General features: G+C 44.5%; 1 protein-coding gene across 1 annotated transcript in view; it reads right to left on the bottom strand.

The window, feature by feature from the left end:
• Nucleotides 1-13,444, bottom strand: part of LOC142565899 (uncharacterized) — a 37,926-nt gene extending 24,482 nt beyond the window's left edge. Inside the window, exon 1 of the mRNA XM_075676525.1 lies at nt 13,403-13,444. Within this exon, the coding sequence (XP_075532640.1) occupies nt 13,403-13,444 (42 nt within the window). The remainder of the gene's footprint in view (nt 1-13,402) is intronic.
• Nucleotides 13,445-22,682: the final 9,238 nt, after the last annotated feature.

Genomic DNA, 22,682 nt, shown 5'->3' with positions numbered 1-22,682 from the left:
AACGCGCCGTTCTGGACCATCATTTCGCGCTTTGTATGCTAGGCAAAAATCGTCGACGTCAACAAAGTGTGAGGCCGGCCATTACGTTTACAAAAACTGATACCGTATATCCCACCGGCTAGAAGTATATATTCCCTGCATACCATAAATGTCGCGATAGCAATAAGATGACCCGTCATCTTTGTATCGCTACTCATGTGTTCCTCCGGTTATGGTTAAAAGAAACGTATTTCAAAAGCTAATGACAAATTCTTCGTACTTTTTCGCAGCATTACAAGCCATGCGTTCAGTTAGGAAACGTAGCTGTTCGGGCAGTACGGGCAGCTCGCCAGGTATATATACACAAGAGGTCTTGTATCGGTGTTCGAGCCAAGTAGTTAGCTTCCGAGCATTAACTAGCTAACGGAGTAAGGTCATGCTTCCCTACACGCACAAGGCAAGCTTGAGAAGTGTCATAATTGTATAAATAGGATATCCGATAGATCCGCTGATCATCGTCGAATCGACTGCCTGCAAAACGGACACCCGTCGATGTTCTCTCCCTCGTCCCGCGCGCTGAACGGATGAATTGCCGAATGTCATCCTTCTGTCTGAATTTTTTCTGTCACCTCGATTACGCTCGTCTCTTCCCACTTGGGCACCAATACGGTGCACCAGTTATACGTACAGCGCGTACGAACAAAGATATTTTGTTCGTACGCGCTTTGTAACACACGTTATGACGTCAAAGGTAAGTGTGCGGCCCTACACCAGTTACTTTTTCCCCGTTGGTGATAATGACACTAAACAATGGCACATGCACGCAGAGGGGCATTGTCCTAAGGCGGGTATCCGCCGTGGTTGCTTAGTGGCTACGGCGTTGCGCTACTATAAGCACGAGGCCGCGGGATGGTATCCCGGCCACCGCGGCCGCATTTCGATAAGAACTAAATGCACAAACGCCCGTGTACCGTGCATGGGGTGCACGTTAAAGATCCCCAGCTGGTCAAAATTAATCCGAAGTTCCCCGCTACGACGTGCCTCATAATCAGATTGTGGTCTGATTTAAATTTTTAATTTTTTTTTTAATTGGGCTAAAGCGGGCAGTAAAGCGAAAAATTTAGAAGGAAACAGTGGGGGGGTGGGGGGAGGTGTATAATGGTGATAGCAATAATAAAAAATCAATCAGTCACTTAACGTGCTCAAGAACAATCCGAAAGTTTGAGTGCCGGCGCACGCATGCCTTAAAACAACAATAAAAAAAGTTACAAGAGAATATAAGCACTAAAAAGAGAGAGGGAAAGAGCAAAAGTATAAACAAAAAGTGAGAACAAGGCATAATACGAGAAAACAAAAATAATGAATCAAAACATGAAAATAAGAGTGCACATACAGCAAAACGCAAGGTAAATATACAAGAAAAAGGAGGCGAAAGGCATTTGAACAATGTGTGAAACTATGAAACTACACAAAGCTCGGAAAAGAATAATTGCAGTAGGCTATGAAATATATCGACATCATGAAAATAAGCGCGCTGGTCGCGGTGGCATGCGGCTATGGTGTTGGGCTGTTAAGCACGAGGTCGCGGGATCAAATCCTGGCCGCGGTAGCCGAATTTCGATAGGGGGAGAAATACAGAAAGGCCCATGTATTAGGTGCACGTTGAAGAATCGCCAGATGGACAAATTTAATCCGGAGTCTCCCACTACGGCGTGCCTCACAACCAAATTGTGGTTTTGGCATGTAATGCCCCAGAATTCAAAATTCATATAACAGTCTTAAAGATTGAGTATGTTGTGGACGGTTCAGTGTTGGTGATGAGAGGAGGGAACATGGAAAAGTCTGTGATCCCTGGTGGTCTTGCGCGGAATACATAGGAGTTCGGGGCAAGTGACGATAATGTAAAGGAGTTTCAAAATAAACAGGTGGGCGCGAGTACGTCGGCAGCGAAGAAAGAGCAGTAAAAATAATAATCACTCAATAAATTATCTAATGTGCCCAGGAAGAACACTGAGGTTTGAGTTCTGCATGCTGCAAAGAAAAAAAGAAAACAAGAAAGGTAAAAATATAAAACAACTGCGGCTAAAAGTTATGGTATAAAAAAATCGAATGAAAAAAAATAATGATAATCTAAAGTTAGAAATTTTGTGAATAATATTTTATAATTAGAGAAATAAGAAGCACTCGTAGTCCAGCAGTCAGTTAGTCATAGGAAGAACACAGCGAATAAAAGCAGGAAAAAAGGAGAAGAAAAAAGAATAAAAGGAAGGAACAAGCTAGAATTACTTGGAAAAGAATGGATGGAGCTCAGAATTGTCATTGGAATTTTAAATTCTCACGAGTGATCTCTGGTCATTAAGAATGTATACCGTCGGAAAAAACCTTAACTTCGCATGTGGTACATACGACAGCTTCAAGTTTACCTAGCTGTTTCCGAAATTGTGAGGCATACCGAACATTCTTCCCTGGTCATAAGCGGCTGACGATGCTATTACTGCACCAGAGATACCAAAACCACGTGAATTTTTATAGCGACGGTTCGACTACGCCTACCAGCTCAGCAACTGTTTTTGTGATTCCAGTGGAACAGGCCACAATTAAATTGGAGGTGTCAGACATAACATCTACGGCGGCAGAACTTGTAGCCCTCCGTGCTAGTTTGAAGTGTCACCAATGGACCGGCAAAGAAATAGGACGTGTTTCGTGACTCAAAGGTAGCTCTTCACAGCCTCCAGTTGGCCTTACGTTACAGATGGTATATATGGCATGACGAAAATTATCATTGTGCTCTTGAAGAAGGGCACGACATCATCATTCAGTGGCTTCTGGGTCTATGTAGCATCGCCGGCAACGACATCACTGACAAGGCTGGCCAGTTGTCTCACTGAATGCATCCACATTGTTCCAATTCCTTTGACAAGGACGGACGCTGCAAGGGAACGTCGTCTGCTTGCTCGTGCAGTGACGCAAGCCTTCGAGAACTCTCCGAGTGTCTCCAATTGCCGGCTGCATAACCTGGACCCTTCGCTACGGCCACAACTGCCAATAACGCTGCGAAGCAACCGAAGCAACCGAAGCAACATTGCTCTACCGCATATGACTGGTCGTGGTGTTCACGAACACTTATGCTTATTGTATTGGAATGCCCCATAGTAAGGCGACGTGCGACTCCTGTAAGTGTCGGGAAACCATCGAGCACATGTTAAGCACCTGTCCTCGGTACGACGTCAAACGCCTTTCTTTCCAGATAATTTTGAATCGGCTGAAGTTCACATCATTCTTTGAGCAAAACATACTGGCATCATGGCTACATCCGTCGCTGGCGCAAAAAAAAAAAATCTATTTGCGCACTAATGCGGTTCTTGAAGTGCACCCGCCTGAGTCACCGTTTACAGACCTCGTGCGCATCGTTCGTCGTGCGTGCAGTGCTTACACTGGCCTTGCCTTACTGCCTTACTTACAATGCACTTGCCTTCATTCCTCTTCATTTTGCCTTTCCCATTCCACCGGAGTAGGGTGGCAAACCGGACGCTCGCCTAGTTGACCTCTCTACATTTCATATCCCAGTTTCATCTCTGTCTCTTAAATAGAGAAATAAATTTATCAAATTATCGCAGCAGTCTTTTTTGTGTTACACATCGAACAAGGCGAGAAACCCTGTATATAGCTGAAGTCCAGAGCCGAGGCCACGAAAGAAAGGATTATTGGTGAAATTAGGGAATGCCCGAGGCTGTGGAAACGGAGCTTCGAGAAGTCGATTTCTTTGTGCTGAAAATCTACAGCAGAATTAAAAATGATCAATAATTCCAAGTTTGGCGCAAAAGTTGCATAAAGGAAAACGCTGAGCCAGATAAGAAATATGTAAATAAAAGTTTAACGGAGGAACAGGGCTATCTAAATCTTGTACATAAAACTTCTTACAGCCGTGTAGGACACTACTGAGAATACTAAGGGAATTGCAGGCGACTGTAAGTCAGAACGTAATAACACTGCGTGCTTTTCGGTATACCGAATTAGGCGAAATTTTCTGTACCTTTATAAGGAGACGTAAGCAATAAACGGCAGAACAGTAACTACACGTCTGTGAAAGTACAATCGGGAAAGAAGCCAGGCCATTTCAGTCAAATATGGCCCATAGTGGCATGGTATTCATATTAAGAAAACGAATCGTAGGTTTTTATTTTTATTTTTTATTTATTTATTTATTTATTTATTTATTTATTTATTTATTTTTCTTAAAGTGCCCAAGAACAGCTTTACGCCTTAATAGTTGTACATTTGTGTTACATAAAGAACATGAAACCGGAAAACAAAACAGAACATCTTAAACAACAGTAGTACAAAGTGCAACAAAAGATTGAATTATTCAGAGACAGAAGTCAGATAATGGACAAATAGTAGAACTGAATATAACGAGATCATCACGCAAGTTATTTTGTTGTGTTACAAGACGTGTTATGGCGTTAGAGGTGCAAGAGGAATTCACGTGGAAAATGCTAGGATTACGCAGGTTAGGGCGAGGCACGCAGAATGTGTGTCACACATCTGACAAGGCAAGCAACCCTGTATATAGCTGAAGTCAAGAGCCGAGGTCACGAAAGAAAGGATTATTGGTGAAATTAGTGAATTAGCTGACAGTAACTGCGGACAGGAGAAGTGGCTGTGGATTAGTTTATACAAAAATAAGTAATCAAGGTATTTCCGCCTTATTTGTAGGGGTCTAGGGTTGAGAGGGACCAACGAATGAAAAGTCCGAGAAACAATCGAATTTATCCTACTGAGCTGAGAGCACATTTATGGAAAACCTGTTGCGATAACAGATGTCAACACATCCTTTGGCAATTTGCAAAGGATGTACATCTTAAGGCGAAATAAACATTATTATTATTATTATTATTATTATTATTATTATTATTATTATTATTATTATTATTATTATTATTATTATTATTATTATTATTATTATTTACAGTCAATCAAAAAAGACAAAAATTATATGCTTCAAAAATCCCATAAAGATTGCAACCACGGTCATTCCAGTGTATCCTCATACCCAAGACTGCTTATCCTGTAAGTGTACTCCTGTCGAAAATACAAACTCAATTAAATATATCTCGGCATTCATTTCGATAGTGACTTGTCATGGCCTAATCATGGGGCGCATGTATGCTCCAAACTAAGATCAGTAGCATGCTTACTCTTTAACATTAAAAGTTTGGTGTCGTTCCAGACTAAAAAAATGATAGTACATTCCCTTGCATAAAGCACCTTAAGGTATGGTATAACGATTTTCGCTTTCTGCTCCCAACGTTGGCAGGACAGATTCGATAACCTCTTAAAAAATACATTAAAAAGTGTCGCGTATAATCGCGTGACACCATCAAACACAGATATTTTTCATGATCTCGGTTTCCCATCCTTTCAATCTTTATTCATTTCTACAGTTTTGCTGCGCCATTTCTGGAAGGATGAATTTAAGCAACCGCACGCCTCCCCGCGACCGCTGCGCAAAGAAAAGCGCTTCGTTGCACCGCGCGTATCTACTAGACACGGAGCAGCAAGACGCTGCGTGTATGTCCCCAAGATATTTAATAATTTGTCAGACGACTATTTTTCTGTGGACTCTCGGTCTAAATGGAAGAATCTATTACACATGTTGTAATACAGATGTATGTACTTATTTTCCTTTTGTTTATCGCAGTTGTGATTACTCTATGCTTTTGTTTCGATGCCTTGGAAACCTGATCTACGTTTATCACGCTCATTTGTTTCCCTTTTTCTTTGTTGCTTTTAAATTTGTGCATGTGCACTGCAACCACATCGCTTAGCTGACGATGCCGGGCCACGTCACACAAGTCACCATTGACTTAGATGGGCCCGTTTTGCTCTACTGATTTTCTTGGGCGCTTAATAAAGATTATTATTATTATTATTATTATTATTATTATTATTATTATTATTATTATTATTATTATTATTATTATTATTATTGCATAACGATCTTCGCCTTCTGTTCAGCGCGCTGGAAAAATTGGATTGGTAAATTACTCAAAATATATTTAAAAATGTTGCTTCTGCTACTACACTACATTACAATAATATTTTTCATGAATTAGAATTTGTACATTCGAGGATTTATTTACCAGGACGGTTAGTATGTGGCATAACTGGAGTGATGAATTCAAAGAGGCATACGTTCCACCTCGATTATTAAGCAACAAAAAACGTTTTCAAGTACATTATTCTGCTACTAAGTATGAAGAAACGAAAGTGTATAGATTCCAAAAATATTTAATGATTTGACTAATGAATTCATTTCCGCAACTTCAAAAAACAGTTGGAAAAATTAATGACGAAAGAGAAAATGTAACCTGAGGAACCACACATGTATGCTACAGATAACTACGTAGTATAATGGTCTCAAGTGGGCGTGAATCTGTGGCGTGTGTAACCTTGGTCCATTAAGCAAAAAAATATTCGCATAAGATGTTCAGCCAGCCCAAGTTCACTTCTTCCACTTAATTTTTGTTGATGAATGCACGTGCCCCCTCTAGTGATTTCATGAGCTCCTGTAATGATGTCTCGAGTGACAGCTGCAGCACGTCTGCAGGACAGACGCATACGCAAGAAGGCTGAGCGGCTGAATCGCGGTGAAGCATACAGCGGCAACGCGACGCGTTGCGCAGATCGACGCGCCCACACTTCGCGGATAAATTTCAAGTCGGTGGCCACATTTGCGCAGTGTCACAAATTCCGCCTGTCAGCACGATGAAGTTCGCTCTCTTATGTCACGTCATGCGTTTTCCCCCGAAGCGGAGGTGCGAAGTGGCACCCATAATGCACCCTTTTATCCCCGCTTCACCGCGCACGCCTTGTCATGAATGAGCTCTTTCCTCAGGGGGTTCTTTTTCGGAAGTCACGCGTTCGGGTCGTCGTCCCCACACGGAATGGCAGCACGCTCCGCATCCCGTCACCTCTGTCAACAGTGTTATGCAATATATATATATATATATATATATATATATATATATATATATATATATATATATATATATATATATATGTAAATGAAATTTCCACAGGCATCTTTTGGTACTGCCGGCCTTACTTCAACATTAAATAAATGTGAGTTAAAAATGCTGTTTTCAGCCGCTTTGGAATGAAAATTTGCGCGATGGTTGCTCTGCGTGACACATGATATTTAAGAAAAATCAGACGTACGCACTCAATGTGCGGCAGCTGAAGAAATAGCATGATCAATGTAAAAAACAGACGGAACGTACACAAACAGCAGTAAAAAGAAATAAATATGTGAAAGGGGAGGTATCGTTCAACGCATGTATATATATATACCCGAACTCACGCAGCGATAGCTGAGCATGTGCTTCTTATTAACTGCTATTATGCGCATGTTCAGCTATCATTGCTTTACGAATACGCTCGGCGCCTTCAGCCGATGTCAACACTTTTCACGGAGACATGACGAAAGCATCGATGGTGATTGTCACAGTGCTATGAAAGCCACCGTACGGGTTTCCGACTCTCCTAATCATTGCAGAGCACGCATCGAGTAAATATACGGATCCCTCAGTCGGGAAACCGGGCTATTCCAAAGCTAACAATGCATGGCACCTGGGTTGACGTGCGTGTTGGGCATCGCACGGCTATACTAGAAGGCTCACCAGTAAAGCAAGCTCTCTAAGGTCACGTCCTCTAATACAAAGGCGTTGCTTTTACAAATACCTACTTCCAGACGCCATAATAATCAGCCCGTATAGACCATCCTAACAATAACTTGCTAGCACTCACATAAGTCAGAGGCATCACTCTTCACACTTCGTACCTTTCTGCCCATGTACTCGGCGATACACGTTATGCATGAACCTAAGATAGCCGTCGCTCTAAAGAGTAAGTAAGAAGTAAGTAAATCCAAGCTAGGTGTAGCTTTTTTGTTTTAAAACTAAAGCAAATGATGCCTGATCATTCTTACCTTGAAATGTATGTTAGACCTCATGGCATTTAGGGCGAGGCGGTGAGTCGGCGAGTCCTAAGCAAACAGTGCACAAGCGCCAAGCTTGTGCAACCGGCGGCTTCCCGAAGCCGAGTGAGGTAAGTCCGCTTTCCTGCGGGCACTTAAACCGCGATGTGAATCGGCGAAGATCAGTCTGGAGTGCGGTCGACTGCAGCGCTTCTTATAGAAATCTCCAGGCCGCACCCTTTTATTAGGAGAGGGAGGTACCAGTGGCAATGCACGCCACCGGGAAAGGGTTCAAGAGAGAAGCGCGAAAGTAAATCAAGAAAGACATGTAGAATGTCGGGAGAGCCGGAGCGTCGCACTTCTTTTCGGAGGGCCGCCAGCGTGTGTACAAACTGCGCACAGGCGAGGTGCGCGAACTGTGCGCTCCCTCCCCTTTCCGAAATACTCAGCGGCGCGTGTACAGCTGGTCCGGCCACAATACGGGCGCGTGTACAGTGGTGGGGGGAAGCTCCGAGCGGTCGGGACATCTCCGAAGGCCTTCTCTCCACTGCTTCGGGAACATCCAGTTTACCGGTGGTCCCACTGGCATGTGCCCTACGCGTCGCAGAGGGGGGGCGAATCGTGCCATTTGGCGAGGAAGCGAGTGAAGTGTGGAGGCAAAAGAGAAAGAAAGAAAGAAAGAAAGAAAGAAAGAAAGAAAGAAAGAAAGAAAGAAAGGAAGAAAGAAAGAAAGAAAGAAAGAAAGAAAGAAAGAAAGAAAGAAAGGGTAACCTACACAGGAGAGGACGACCAGAAACGAGAGTCACGACGGCTAAGCGGGCCTTCAAGCTTCGTCTTGGTTCGTCGGCACTCGTATTTAAATTTTCCTGAGCCTTTCTTAAAACTTGAAGAGACGCCGTGACGCGTGCTAGTAAAACACAAAGACGACCTTCGGTTGAACGCTCTCTCGTCGAAGTGACCCGAAGCGCAGCTCAAACCAATAAAGCCTCCTGTGGTCGTCTTCATCACTTTTTTCTCTTTACGTGCGGCAGCTCGTGCACCTCGAGAGAAGCGCCTGTACTGCATGTATTTTTTTTAGCGAAAGACAGTGCAAGTTCTGTAACACTAGCTGCTTAGTACGGGAGATAATGACCATTAACAACCATTTGCCTATGCTATTCAGGCAATATTAAAAAAAAAATCAAATTGTGGGGTTTAGCGTCCCGAAACTGTACAGTGAGTTGCGACTCATGAGGGACGCCGTACAGTGAACGACTGTTCCGGATTAATTTCTACCACCTTGAGGTTCTCTATTTGTCTCCCGAAGCACGTTACACGAGCGCTTTTGCATCCCACCCTATCGGAATGCGGCCGCATCGGGCGGTATCGAACCTGCGACCTCGTGCTTATAAGAGCAACGTCATAGCCACTGAACTACCACAGCGGCTTTTTGAATTAATCCTCCGCCTAGACGCCGCAACGCACTTCCTTCAATACACCCGCGTACTTAGATTTAGCTGCACGTTAAAGAACCCCAGGTGGTCGAAATTTCCGGAGTCCCCCACTATGGCGTGCCTCATAATGAAATAGTGGTTTTGGCACGTAAAACCCCTAACTAATTAACTAATTAACTTCCTTCAAATGCAGTCGGAAATATTTCAGCAAGTTGTCTCACCTTCGCTCTCTCTAACATTCTCTCTTCGTCGGTCTTGTGCTTTTCGTAGAATTTCAATGCCCTCATTCGAAACATCTGTCTTCAAAAGAAAAACAAGGAGGGTATCTTCACAAAACCTTACGCAGGGGAAAAAAAAAGAACGACCGCCTTATGGCTGAAAGAAACACCACTAAGCAAAAAGTTCCGCTTTAATACACTGCAACGCCTCTTGCGCTACGTGAACTGATGCGTTTTCTACTGCGATAAACTCAACGTTTTTATCTCGTTGTGCGTCTGTGCGTTTCAGTGAGTAACAATGAGGGTTATTGCTCTGCGACATATCTATCGCCTTACGGCACCAGCAACCGCTTTGCTGTACGCTACAAATATTGCAAAATTTTTCCTAGAAGCTTAGCGGCGATGACCTCAGGCTACTCTCAGCGTATACCAAACACGTGCACGCTCATAACTTGTTGCTAGTAACGTGCGTGCAAACGTCTGTGCGTTTCATTCTCGGATCGACCGCGAAGAAATGCCTGCAATAGAGCCGCGGCATCAGTAGTGCCTGATGCATGGCCGCCTGTCACTGAATCGGACGCATGCAGCCCATTAGCTTTCATATATGTATCACTTGCAGCCTCTTTCTGGCCGGGGTAGAAGCAACATACAACATAAAGCGTGGGAGCCCCCAATAAAATATATCCCGGTGTGACCCTTCACGCCTATAGTGCCTCTTTCAAGTTTATGTTGTTACTATTTTCGCTTTTATTGCGTGGCTGCGCAATTAACGATCCCATTAATCCTATCCTTGGACCGGCCGTCGGTATTATAGTGTGGAGTGTTTGCGATGCACTGCTTCTGTATTTCTTCCGATGCGTAAGCTAAACCAAACAAAAGAGAAGGTTAGCCGAATCTTGACATAATTGCACGTCTTCACTAATTATTTCTGCACCATCGAGTAATATCGAACCAATATTTAGCCGGATGTGTGACACAGGTATTACGGACGGTGACGCAAATCGTGCGCCTGCCACAAGAAGAGTATAAAAACCATACGCGCCCTTGAAAAATGAGCAGGCTTATCGTCCAAGTGTGGCTCATTCCGACACAGGGCGCGTCCACGTCTGGCAATATTTGCCAAACTCGTATCATTGGCGGCACATCGCCCGGTTCACGGTCGTCCGTGTAATCGGTGTGAGAGGTGTTGTAAAAAACGTTCTATACAAAAATAAGCAAGCGACAGAAAACGTCCAACTCGACTGTTGTTTTTCTTTGTCGTCCTGCGTATGTGCCTATATATGCTTGACCGAGGCACGTGACGCCTAATCCGCATCCTGGCGAGTGTGCGGACCACCGTGGTGCAGACTCCCGTTCTTTTTGAAAGATACGCAGCCGGACACCACTGGCGGGCGTTTCATGGCCTCGTAAAGTAAGGCAACTCCAGCATTCTACTGAGCAATAAAATAGTATACGTGAGCTGCAGCTCAGACCAAATAAGGATATGTAGCTTTAAGCTTCGCAGAAAAGCTTTTAAGGGCGTAAGCATTTCTATGCCTACCCAACGAGGAAGCCCGTCCGTCCGCCACGTGAGACGATCGCTTTCAATACAACGTCCGCACCGGCAAGTGAATTGACCTTCGTGCTGCCTCTCGCTTTAACGTTAACTCAGCGACCAGAACACAGCGCACAGGAAGCTGTCAGCACCCGGCGCACTCTGTCCCCAACGCAGATCGCTTTCAAGGCAGGGCCCGCGGCCGCGCCATACGCAGCCGCCGCCGGAGAACGGTTGATCACGGTAGGTAATAGTTCAACGCGCATGGATAAGGCGCTAAAGAGCGATAACGGTTCACAATGATCAGATCGTCATCAGTGCACCTGGCGCCGCCGCCTGCAGTAGTTTGCTTGCGTCGCCAATTCACCTTCCGCCGCCGTACGCAGCAGTTTGTGTCGCCGCAGCGCTGTCGTTTATACTGGTCGAGTCAAGTTCCATAACATTGATAATGAAAACGGGCTGCGTGAGATATGAACAAGTGACACGGTGCTTACGCCCACGTAGAGAACTCCCACAGGCGTCTCTGCGTGGATTCTTTTCTTGGATTCTCAACTTTTATGGTTTGGTCACAGAGCTTTATTAAAAAACAGCCCTTTAGAGTTTTTTTTTCTTTTTGTGTAGCAGGATATACGAATATTTTAAAAGGTTCTAACAATGATGATGTTGCACGGTTTCTTGTTCCCTAGTCGGCCCATCGACAATAACAGGACTTGATGATATCCCTGTTAGACACCGTTTAATGCAAAAGGAATTTCGCGTAGGTCTCCAGCCTGCTTCCTGTCGAGACCTGTAACCTAATTTATACTCCATCTCACAAGTCGTTTGCAGCATTGTAGAAACTGTAGGACTTCTTAGTCAAAAGGAAGGCCGAATGTCATGTGTTCATCCGAGTCGTGTCGTCTACTCACCGCCACAGTTATTCGCAGTATGCGACGCGTGCAAGTGCAACGGTCCTAACATGTCACGTGTCACTGTAACTTATCATGTACGAAGCAAAAATAAAACTCTCTAATTCCGCCAATAATTGGACAGTTGCGCCCAGAACTATACTCCGCTACGCAAGGATATTGCCTGTGTACGCCTCGCACCTTCGGCAGTGCTGCATATGACTTGTGAACTGGAGTTGAATGATTGGTAAACATTTGATTTACCGTTCTCTCGGCTTACTACGAAAGAGTACTGAAAATAATCATATAAGGCGCATTGCTTCAGCGTTAACTATACAGCATGTCCCAACTATCATGCACCGAGGTTTAAAATTACGAAAATACCACGTATACCTGAACAGAACCAAGGTAATGTTGTTTGCCGTCGCTTGTAGACACTCAGACTATTTTTTCCTTCTGCTTAACTACATAATTAGTCTTAAATATTTGATTAACTTCTCAAATATGACAATTAAATTAAGGGCGTCAATGAGAAAATTGGAGAGCAACATGAAAAACTCCCGATACTGGTTTCCGTTTCTCAATACGTGCTACATAAAAGCGTTTTTCCGAGCGTGAAAGAAGCCCGCGAATACACGCAAACTGACTGGAGCGGCCAGTCGTGCGGCAATTTTGCGTGCATTTGCAGGCTCCTTTCCCGCTCGGAAAAACTTTTATGTAGCACGTATTGAGAAACGCAAAGCAGCATCGGGAGCTTTTCATGTTGCTCTCCAATTTTCTCATTGACTCTTTTCATCTAATTACAATATTTGAAAAGTTTATTAATTAATCAAGACTAATTATATAATAAGACGGGATTTAAACAATAATATGAGTATCTCCAAGCGACGGCAAACATTACCTTCGTTTTGTCCAGCTACCCAGTATTTCCACATTTTTAAATCTCGGTGCATGATAGTCGGGAGACCCCGTATAGCGAGACCTAGCTGGTATGCAGTGAAGTAGTCATATAGGCTTTGTTCTTAGTGGCACAAGCATCGACTCACGCTCTTTTCTCTTGTGTAGTACTTCCGGTTCTCCTCCTGAGACGACCGCGGACGAAACTCAAAATAAATCAGAAAAAAAATAGAAAAAATAGTACAGTACAAAATTCATGGGTTTCATTATAGATATTATTACAGTGCGTCAAGGGTATTGGAGCAGCAGCTTCAGCAGCAACAACATTAGGAGAGCAGCGAGGAAGAGAAAGACGACGTGCACTACTAGGACCCACTTGCCCTACGGCTCCCTGAAATAAACGCCTTCTACACACCCCGTAACAGAGTGGTGGAGGTGCTGGATATCTAAGCATCCAACGACGGAATCGCTACCACCTGAACCTCGTCGCTGTCGTCGACTGGCGGTACTTCTACCATCCTCAACAGCAGGCATGTCCCAAGAAACTGAAGCTCCGAGGCCGACGGGCTCTTCGGAACTGTACGAGGAGCCACCAAGCTTTGTCGGGACTGGCGGTGAGGACGTGAACTAGTGGTTGAAGCAGTACTGACGGATGAGCAAACATAACGGCTGGAACTGCGCCGCTCAGCTGTCTAATTTTGTGTTCTCGCTCACGAATACTGCTCTCATGTGGTACGACAACCACGAGAACGCGCTTACGACCTGGGATACGTTTGTCCAATAACTTAAAAAGTGCTTTGGGGACTCCGCAGCGAGGAAGAAGCGAGCTGAACAGACCCTGTCCCAAAGGGCCCAACTCTCTGGCGAGACTTGTACCACGTACATAGAAGAGGTCCTCAAGCTATGTAGACTCGTGGATTCTAGTATGTCCTATGAAGCTAAGGTGGGTCATCTTCTTAAGGGCATAGCTGAAGATGTATACCAGTTCTTGATAGCCAAAGAAAACCTGGCATCAGTGGCCGACGTAATGCAACATTTGCACACGTTTGAAGCACTGAAGATGCGTCATGTGGCACCAAAATTTGGTCGTTTGGTTAATGTGCCGACATTGGCCTGCGTTGACGCAAGCACACCATCCGATCTGTCGTCGGCGATACGATAGATAGTCCGGGAAGAGCTCCTCCGGTGCCACGAAATCGGCCTTGTGGTAGCAGCGACCCCCGAAGCAACCAACCCGGACTATCACCTGCGTCGTGGCAACCCTCTATTAATGCAGCGAATGTGGACGATTATAGAGCTGTGCTTCCGTCTGAACCCACGAACCGGCCTCGCTTCAACAACGAGCAGCAGCGCCGGACTTCTTATCCGGCGCAGCGGTACCCTACCCCTTATTCAGGGCACAGAGAATATGACGGTCATGACAGGTACCCCCTGCTCACTGGCGGAAATGAAGGCTTTGAGCAGCTCCGTGAATTTCAGCCTCCTCGTGTGTGTTATAGTTGCTGGCCACATCGCCAGGTTTTGCGACCGCTGCCGACCTTTCCGAGAAGAACCTCCACGAGCGACGTACCAGTCAAATTATTATTCGTAGCAGTTATATTATATAATTATTCCACGCCCACCAACCAATCGTGGACTTCGTCAAGGTAGCTTCCGGAACCCATCACCAGCCTCCGATCACAGCTTAACGCCACCGCCTGCTCCACACGTGCTTCGCGGTCTCCATCACCGCGGCGTCGCCTGCTATCCCCACCAACGAAAAACTAGGTAGTGCGGCCGATGGGGGTGAGGTCGCTGGATACCGTTCGCTGTAAACCGATATTCCGGCGCCTCCGCCAGTTTTTATGCTGAAGAACAAAGTTCACGTGCTTGTTGACGATATACCTACAATGGCTCTTGTGGATACTGGGGCAACAATTAAGCAGCTTTTAAAGCAACGTTTAAAGCCCCACTGGGACAAAAAGGGATGTTTTCTTGGAACAATATTTCTACTTTTCGTAGTGTTAGTGGTGACACGTTGTGCCCGGACGGTGTTTGTACTGCGGATGTGTGTTTGTGTGGCAAAGTATTTACCACTGAATTCGCCGTTATTCCTCGATCCACGCACGATGTTATTTTAGGCATCGATTTTTTGCAGGAGTGTGGTGCAACCGTTGACTGTCGAAGTGGGGCGCTTTCGGTACAACACGAGGTTATGACAGTACTCATGGAGAACTCGCTACGTCAAGACAGTGCCTTTTGCATTTGTGAGGACATCGTCATTCCCCCACTATGCGCGGTATGAGTTCCGGTCATTTGCTCTGGTGCCAGCCCCGCCACATTTGATGCCGCAACGGAGCCTCTTCATTCGGCCTGTGTAAAGAAGAACGTTTTAGTTCCGCATTGTTTAGTGTCGGTAGTTGAAGGACACTGAATTGTGGGCAATGAACTGCGCGTCCCAGCCCATACTTCTCCCTTCTGGCATGAAGCTCGCTCTCTTCAAAGAAGAGACACCGGCGTTACTGGCTGTACTTGAAGCTGCAGATCTATAAGGTGCTAAAGAGCGCTAATGACTTACAATGATCGAAACGCCATCAGAACACCTGGCACCGCCACCTGCAGTAGTTTGCTCGCGTAAATTCACCTTGCGCCGTCGTCCGCAGCAGTTCGTGTCGCCGCAGCGCTGTCGTTTATACTGGTCCGATCAAGTTTCATAACATTAATACTGACCCCGGCCTGCGTGGAGATGAGCAAGTGACACAATGCTTACGCATACTTAGACAACTGCCAAAGGAGTTTCTGCGTTAATTTTTTTTAACCTATGTCTGAAATCGCAGTGGCTTAGAATGTGAGACAAAACGGCTGATTACATTGTTTTGAGCCAAGTTCTCTTAATTTTTGTGCTTTTAAAAATCCGCACAGGATTCGAACTGGATACTTAGATTATATTAATTTTATCAACCTAAAGTGTTATAGGTACTTGATGCCTGAAGCTGAACTTTATGTGTCTGTTATAACAACGCTGCTTTCTCCGTCTCCTGTATTTACGCAAAACAAAGGGAAGAATCCTCTTCACCTCTCCGCAGCCAAGTGCGTCAACATAGCAGGACACCCATTGAACTTGTCAGCACGCTGTAGTACTTGTACGCTTGTTTCTGTTTTATGGGACTCCTCAGCCCCGGGGGCAGTGTTTACCTAGTGGCCTGTAACTTGAACAGTTAGACTAGCTGAGAGGGCAGGAAACAAAGTGACATTGGCCAAAAATAAGACGCTTATGTACATCGTTACATAAACAGCGGTCAACTTCAAGAGCTCCTCGAGACCGAAATGCGAAAGCGAAGGATCGTTGCTTTTATACCTTCCTGGGAACGTCTTCGCCGAAAAGAGGGAGCGAACCGTCGGCCGCAGCACCCGCGCGTGCGCAGCACGCGAGGTCGGTCGTCATGTCTGAGCTTGCTAGAACGTAACTGCCCTGCTGGCGCTGGCCCTCGCTCGCTCCACGCAGCGTGCGCTAATGGAGGTATTGTTATGCCTGGCATCAGTACATGCCAATTACTGGCTTACTTTGCCTCCTCATAGAGGGCGCGGGAGTTTTAAAGCACGGACATTGAAAAATATATGGGAGGGCAGGCATATACAGCTCCTCTAAAATGCTCCTCTTTTGATGGGCTGTGATAGTGTAAACATTACAATTGTCCATGGCCTGAAGAGAGCACTTGGAACTGGCGTCTCTGACGGTAGCCGTGGCGGTGAAGCACGGTGCACTGCCACGTTTGTATGTCAATAGTCATCACGCTCCTTTCTATCAGCCGAACACGAAAAAGAAATCCCCTACTGACTAGCCGTTACTGAGACAATGTTCTTGGGACCTTGCCTTGTTCACTGTGAGTTGATCATGTGCAGAGGAAACCGGAAGCTGGAAGAGCCGCTAAGGAAATTAGGGGTGATCAGGTGCTTTAGGAATTTAGATGACGTCCTTCTCTGTCTACCTGCCGCAAAATTTACTGAGAGCTGTAAGGACGAGGTGCTTAGGCTGTTCCACAATGAACACAGAGGGCTACAGTTTACGTTCGAACTGCCGCGTGAGGGTTGCCTGCAATTTCTAGACCTGAATATAACTTTTGGTAACCAGCATACATGACGGACCTACAAGACAAGCTGTGCAAAAATAACTTTGCTATATGACTCGGGGTACTTAAAAATTGTGAAGAGAAGCATTGCCACCGCTTGCCTAATCTGCATCCGCTCGATCTGCATCCGAACGGATGCAGATCAAGCGCTTGAAGAGTGGGGATCGTTCCCCATCCGCATCATTTCATAGCTTCCATCATGTGGTCCTCACAGCACCACAAAAGCTAAAGGGATTGTTCTCAAAAGTAAATGAAATGACCAGAGAAAGGAACACCCAGAATGCATGCACTACAAACCACGACAAAAAAATTTATTGACTGCGCGACGGGAGTGGTCTACAGGATACCTTTCTCATCCGGGGCTGATTACGTGGGTCAAACCCACAGGTGCGTAAATGACAGACTGCGCGAACATCGATACAACTGTAGTCTGATACAAGCACCGGGGCACCTAGCCACACATTGCGCTTCATGCGAATGCAAGCCTATCTTCCACAAGACGGTGGTTCTGCTGAGAAGTAGAAACGAAAGAAAAAGAGAAGTCGTGGAAGCATACAACATAAAGATGGATCCACATGGCTCATGGGTCAGTGCGTCGTCTATCTCGCTCAGCAAAAAATAGATTAGCATAATCACTGACAATAGAGGGCGTAGGTAGACTGGGAAGAGCATCTCTGCGCATGCGAGTAGGATATATGTATGCCTTGTTCTCTCAAAAATAAACCAGTTTATAGCTTGCACCCAGGTGTCGTGTGTTGTTTTCTCGCTGCAGTCCTGTCCCTTCGTCGCTTTGCGCAACTGTGTTAATTAGAAGCAGAGAGGGGATACGAGAGCTTATAAGAGCGTGTGTACGTGTATAGGATGCACACACACACAATATATATATATATATATATATATATATATATATATATATATATATATATATATATATATATATATATATATATTTACACATACTGCAGCCCCTGATGGGGCTATAGCAGGAGTGGATAATACAATACAAGAAAGAAATACAAAAGGCAACAAAGAAAGTTTGGGCGCAGTGTTGAGGGAGTACAGACAAGAATTAATTTAATGGGAGAGAACGGTTGGTTCCTGGTAGCGAATTCCATGTTTCAATTGTTTTAGGGAAGAAGCTATACTTAAAAGTATTAGTGCGTGCAAAAATGGTGTAATGTTAAGCGCGTGATGTCTCCTACTAGAAGAGATTTTTGCAAAGGTGCGAAATATATATATATATATATATATATATATATATATATATATATATATATATATATATATATATGGCCAACAAACAAGGACACCAAAGACAACCTAGGGGAATTTTACAGATGAATTGAATTCAAGATAAATTAATCGAAATGAAAGTGGATGAAAAAAACAACTGCATTTTCTTGTAAGCTCTGGTGCATGCTTCTTTATAAGAAAGAAGCTACATATTTTAACTTCACGCATAACTCGTACTCACCTATTGATCTGGCTATTGGCTCCACTTCATTAATTCCTTACCTGAAATGGGAGGTAATCAAAAATCAACTAGGGAGTGACCATTTTCTTATATTACTCAAGCTAGCAGAGAAATAGGACCGTTCACCACAAATGCCTCGATGGAAACTAGAAACGGCTGATTGGAAGCAGTTTATTGAATCAACTTATTTAACAGAAGATTTTATCAATGATTTTACTATAGATGACGCAGTACAGTATTTTACAGCTTTTATTATCGGCGCAGCAAAAAAATGCATCCCTCAAACAAATGGTCGTTCATGTAAACGATGCGTTCCATGGTGGAATGACGATTGCAGAGTGGCACGGAAGAAGCAAAATAAGGCAGGGAATATACAGCGTCGAACACCAACTGCGGAAAATCGCGTGGAATTTAAGCCCATCAAATCGCAGGGAAGGCGGACAAAGCGACAGGCAAGGAGAATGAGTTGGGATTTTAAGCATAAACTCCTATACGTACACAAGAGGCAAAAGTTTGGAATGCACTTAGGAGGCTAAACGGACAGCAGACCCAGCCATTACCCTTAGTCGATGATCAAGGGAATACCTTGGAGGAGCAGGCAGACGCACTTGGGGAGCACTTCGAGGGTGTCTCTAGCTCAATTAATTATTCTAGGTCGTTCCTTAGATATAAAGAAATAGCGGAACGTAAGACATTAGATCGGAACTGCAGACCGAATGAAACCTATAACCGTCCTTTCAGCGTTGCCGAGCTGAAATATTCTCTAAACGCATGTCAGAGCTCAGCACCCGGAGCTGACAGGATTGTATATGACATGATCAAAAACTTACACAAAGATACACAAATAACACTTCTCGCACTTTTTAACACCATTTGGGCTTTTGGATACCTGCCTTCCACATGGAGGGAAGCTATTGCAATTCTGATATTAAAACAAGGTAAAGATACATCCTCTGTGAATAGTTATCGTCCGATAGCACTTACAAGTTGTCTTTGCAAGTTATTTGAGAAAGTGATAAATCGCCGTTTGTTACATTTCCTCGAAATGCTTGACCCTTATCAGTTAGGCTTCAGGGAAGGTCGCTCTACAACCGACCATCTAGTACGCATAGAGTCACACATACGTGATGCCTATATACACAAACAGTACTTCTTGTCCATATTTCTTTATATGGAAAAGGCGTACGACAGGACGTGGCGCTATGGGATATTGCGAGATTTGTCGGAGATCGTCGTTCGCGGAAACATGCTTAACGTTATAACAAGCTATTTGTCAAAGCGCGTATCCCGTGTTAGAGTTGGAAGTGCTCTTTCTAGGCCATTTCTGCAAGAAACTGAGGTGCCACAGGGTGGCGCACTAAGCTGCACTCTTTTTATCGTAAAAATGGATTCTTTACACTCATCAATTCCTCGTACCATGTTCTACTCGGTATATGTTGATGACGTTCAAATAGGTTTTAAATCGTGCAATCTCGCAATTTGTGAGCGACAAGTTCAGCTTGGCCTGAACAGGGTGTCGAAATGAGCAAGTGAAAATGGGTTCAAGTTAAATCAGCAGAAAAGCTCCTGCGTCCTTTTTACAAGGAGGAGAGGCGTTCGTGTTGTCCACTTCTCTACTATTGTGTCCTGTCTGCACGCCTCACCTCTTTTTTTTTTTTTTGCATAATGAATCCTTACCAACTAGCTCAGCTTTCTGTCGTTCTAAGCGGAGAGGTCTAGTCTCAGATGTTGATATTAAACTCGATGGACAACGCATCCCTCTGCACACAGGGCACACATTTTTGGGTGTCATAATTGATTCAAAACTATCCTTCATATCCTACATCAAATATATTAAGAATAAATGCTTAAAAACAATGAATCTTCTTAAAGTTTTGTCGCATACAACATGGGGTAGCGATAGGAAGTGCCTCATTTACAAGACCCTCATACTATCCCGTTTGGATTATAATGCTATAGTCTATCACTCTGCCGCACCGAGTGCGTTAAAAATACTGGATGCCGTTCATCATTTAGGGATCCGCCTGGTTACAGGCGCTTTCAGCACGAGCCCTGTACCAAGTCTGTACGTGGAGTCAAATGAGTGGTCACTAAACCTGTAAAGGTCGTACTCTAATTTTACGTATTTCCTCAAAGTGCTTTCGAACCCTGAGCATCCTTGTTACGCAACTGTAAGTGACATGACGTGCCCTACACTGTTTCATAATCGCCCAACATTCAGAGAACCCTTCTACCTCGAGAGAACCTCGCTTCTAGAACACCGTCTAAAGACCCCAGCAAGGCCATTACCACCGTGGCACTGGGTAATTGTAGAATGTGACACGCCATTTGTACAAGTCTCGAAGCACGCTCCACAGGAACACATTCGAATGCACTTTCCAGAACTGCGAGCGAAATACTCATGCGCTGAATTTTACACGGATGGATCAAAGTCGCTTGCGGGCGTGTCCATATGCAGCAACTGGACCATCTTTTTCGGAATCAGACGTTCTGCACCCACTAACGAGCATCTTTACGGCGGAGGCCCATGCATTATTGTCGGCTGTAAAACATGTTATGCATATAAAATCAAAGAAGGCAATTATATTTACAGATTCGATAAGCGTAGTCAAGGCTTTAATGTCGCCACAAAAGTACAGAAATTCTGTAGTAACAGAACTCTATTCACTTTTGTGCACTGTTTATGCTGCTGAACAACGTATCGTAATATGCTGGATTCCTGGCCACAGAAGCATTCAGGGGAATGTGCTTGCCGACGAACTCGCTACATCTACAGCAACGAAACCTCGCAACACTCCTATACTTGACACAGACATAGACCTGAAACCTTTCTTGCGAAGAAAACTGAGAAGGTATTGGCAACACCTTTGGGATGCTGAAACCTCTAACAAGCTTCACTTAATAAAACCTCAATTAGGCGCTTGGCCATCAGCACCAAAATCACGGGCAGCCGATGTCCTCTTAACAAGGTTGAGAATAGGACACACGTATGGCACGCACAACTACTTGTTGACTGGTGATGAACTTCCCATTTGTGCTAAATGTAGCGAGAAGTTGACTGTCATCCATGTCCTTCTGGAGTGCCGGGATGTAGATGTTCAAAGGAAAAAACACTTTCCTCTAGCGTACACACAATCTATCCCTCTTCATCCAGCAATGTTTTTGGGTAATGAACCGCTATTCAACATGAAATCAATAATAGATTTTTTTTTCAATGAAGTCCGCTTGTTGCACGTTATCAGCCCCAAAAGCTCGCAAGGCGGCTTCTCTTGTGAAGTCGCTGTTGCGATATTAGCGTTTTGTATAGCGCACGCCTCCAGGGCCTTACTTCCAAGAAAGGCCCCGATGAGGCAATAGCTACTGACAACCACACATTTTAGTATACCATCTCTTCACAGCATATATTTTATTTTTGACCAAACTGTCACTGTACACCCATATGTCATTGTCATAATTTTACCTCAACATATATTTCACACACTCCACAGATAATGATTTTAGGCCTCTATACAGCCATGCACATATACATTCTAAACTCGACTACATTAAACCATTGTCTGGCGCTTTTTGGCCTTCTCTGGCCCTTGCGCCATAAAACCCCATTAATCATCATCATCATCATTTTAAGCTCGGGAAACGAGTAGTAAAAGTGTAGTGTACATGTAAACCAACGCAAAAGCCATGCATAGCTGCTCTTTCTTCTTTTGTCCCTTGCAATGAAGCTAAAAACCAGACGACGCGCAGCGTTGTAGAAGGCACGGGGTTATTTTTCTCTCGCGATCCGACGTGCTGTAGCATTCAAATCACGAGAGCTCTACCCAAGCAGTCATCAAAATAGGAAAGTCTTTGTTCATACCCAGAATTGCGCGTTTTAGAAGCACGGTTTTTTGAGCGGGACTATTTTAGTCGCGGAGGCAATCGGCTGTCGCGCTTCGGTCATCTGGACGGGGCCTCTCCTTTTTCTCTACTGCGCTTGCCTTCTACTGATACCCATTCTCTAACCCTAATGGTCCAACGGTTATCTAATCTGCGCATTACATGAACTGCCCAGCGCCATTTTTTGCTTTTAATGTCAATTAGAATATCGTCTATACCCGTTTGCTCTGCGATACAAACCGCTCTCTTTCTGTCTAAAGTTATGCCTAGCATTCTTAGTTTCATCGCTCTTTGCGC

The sequence above is a fragment of the Dermacentor variabilis genome, chromosome 1, assembly GCF_050947875.1.
Source record: "Dermacentor variabilis isolate Ectoservices chromosome 1, ASM5094787v1, whole genome shotgun sequence".
Classification (NCBI taxonomy): domain Eukaryota; kingdom Metazoa; phylum Arthropoda; class Arachnida; order Ixodida; family Ixodidae; genus Dermacentor; species Dermacentor variabilis.
This window is presented reverse-complemented; position numbering and strand designations above follow the sequence as displayed.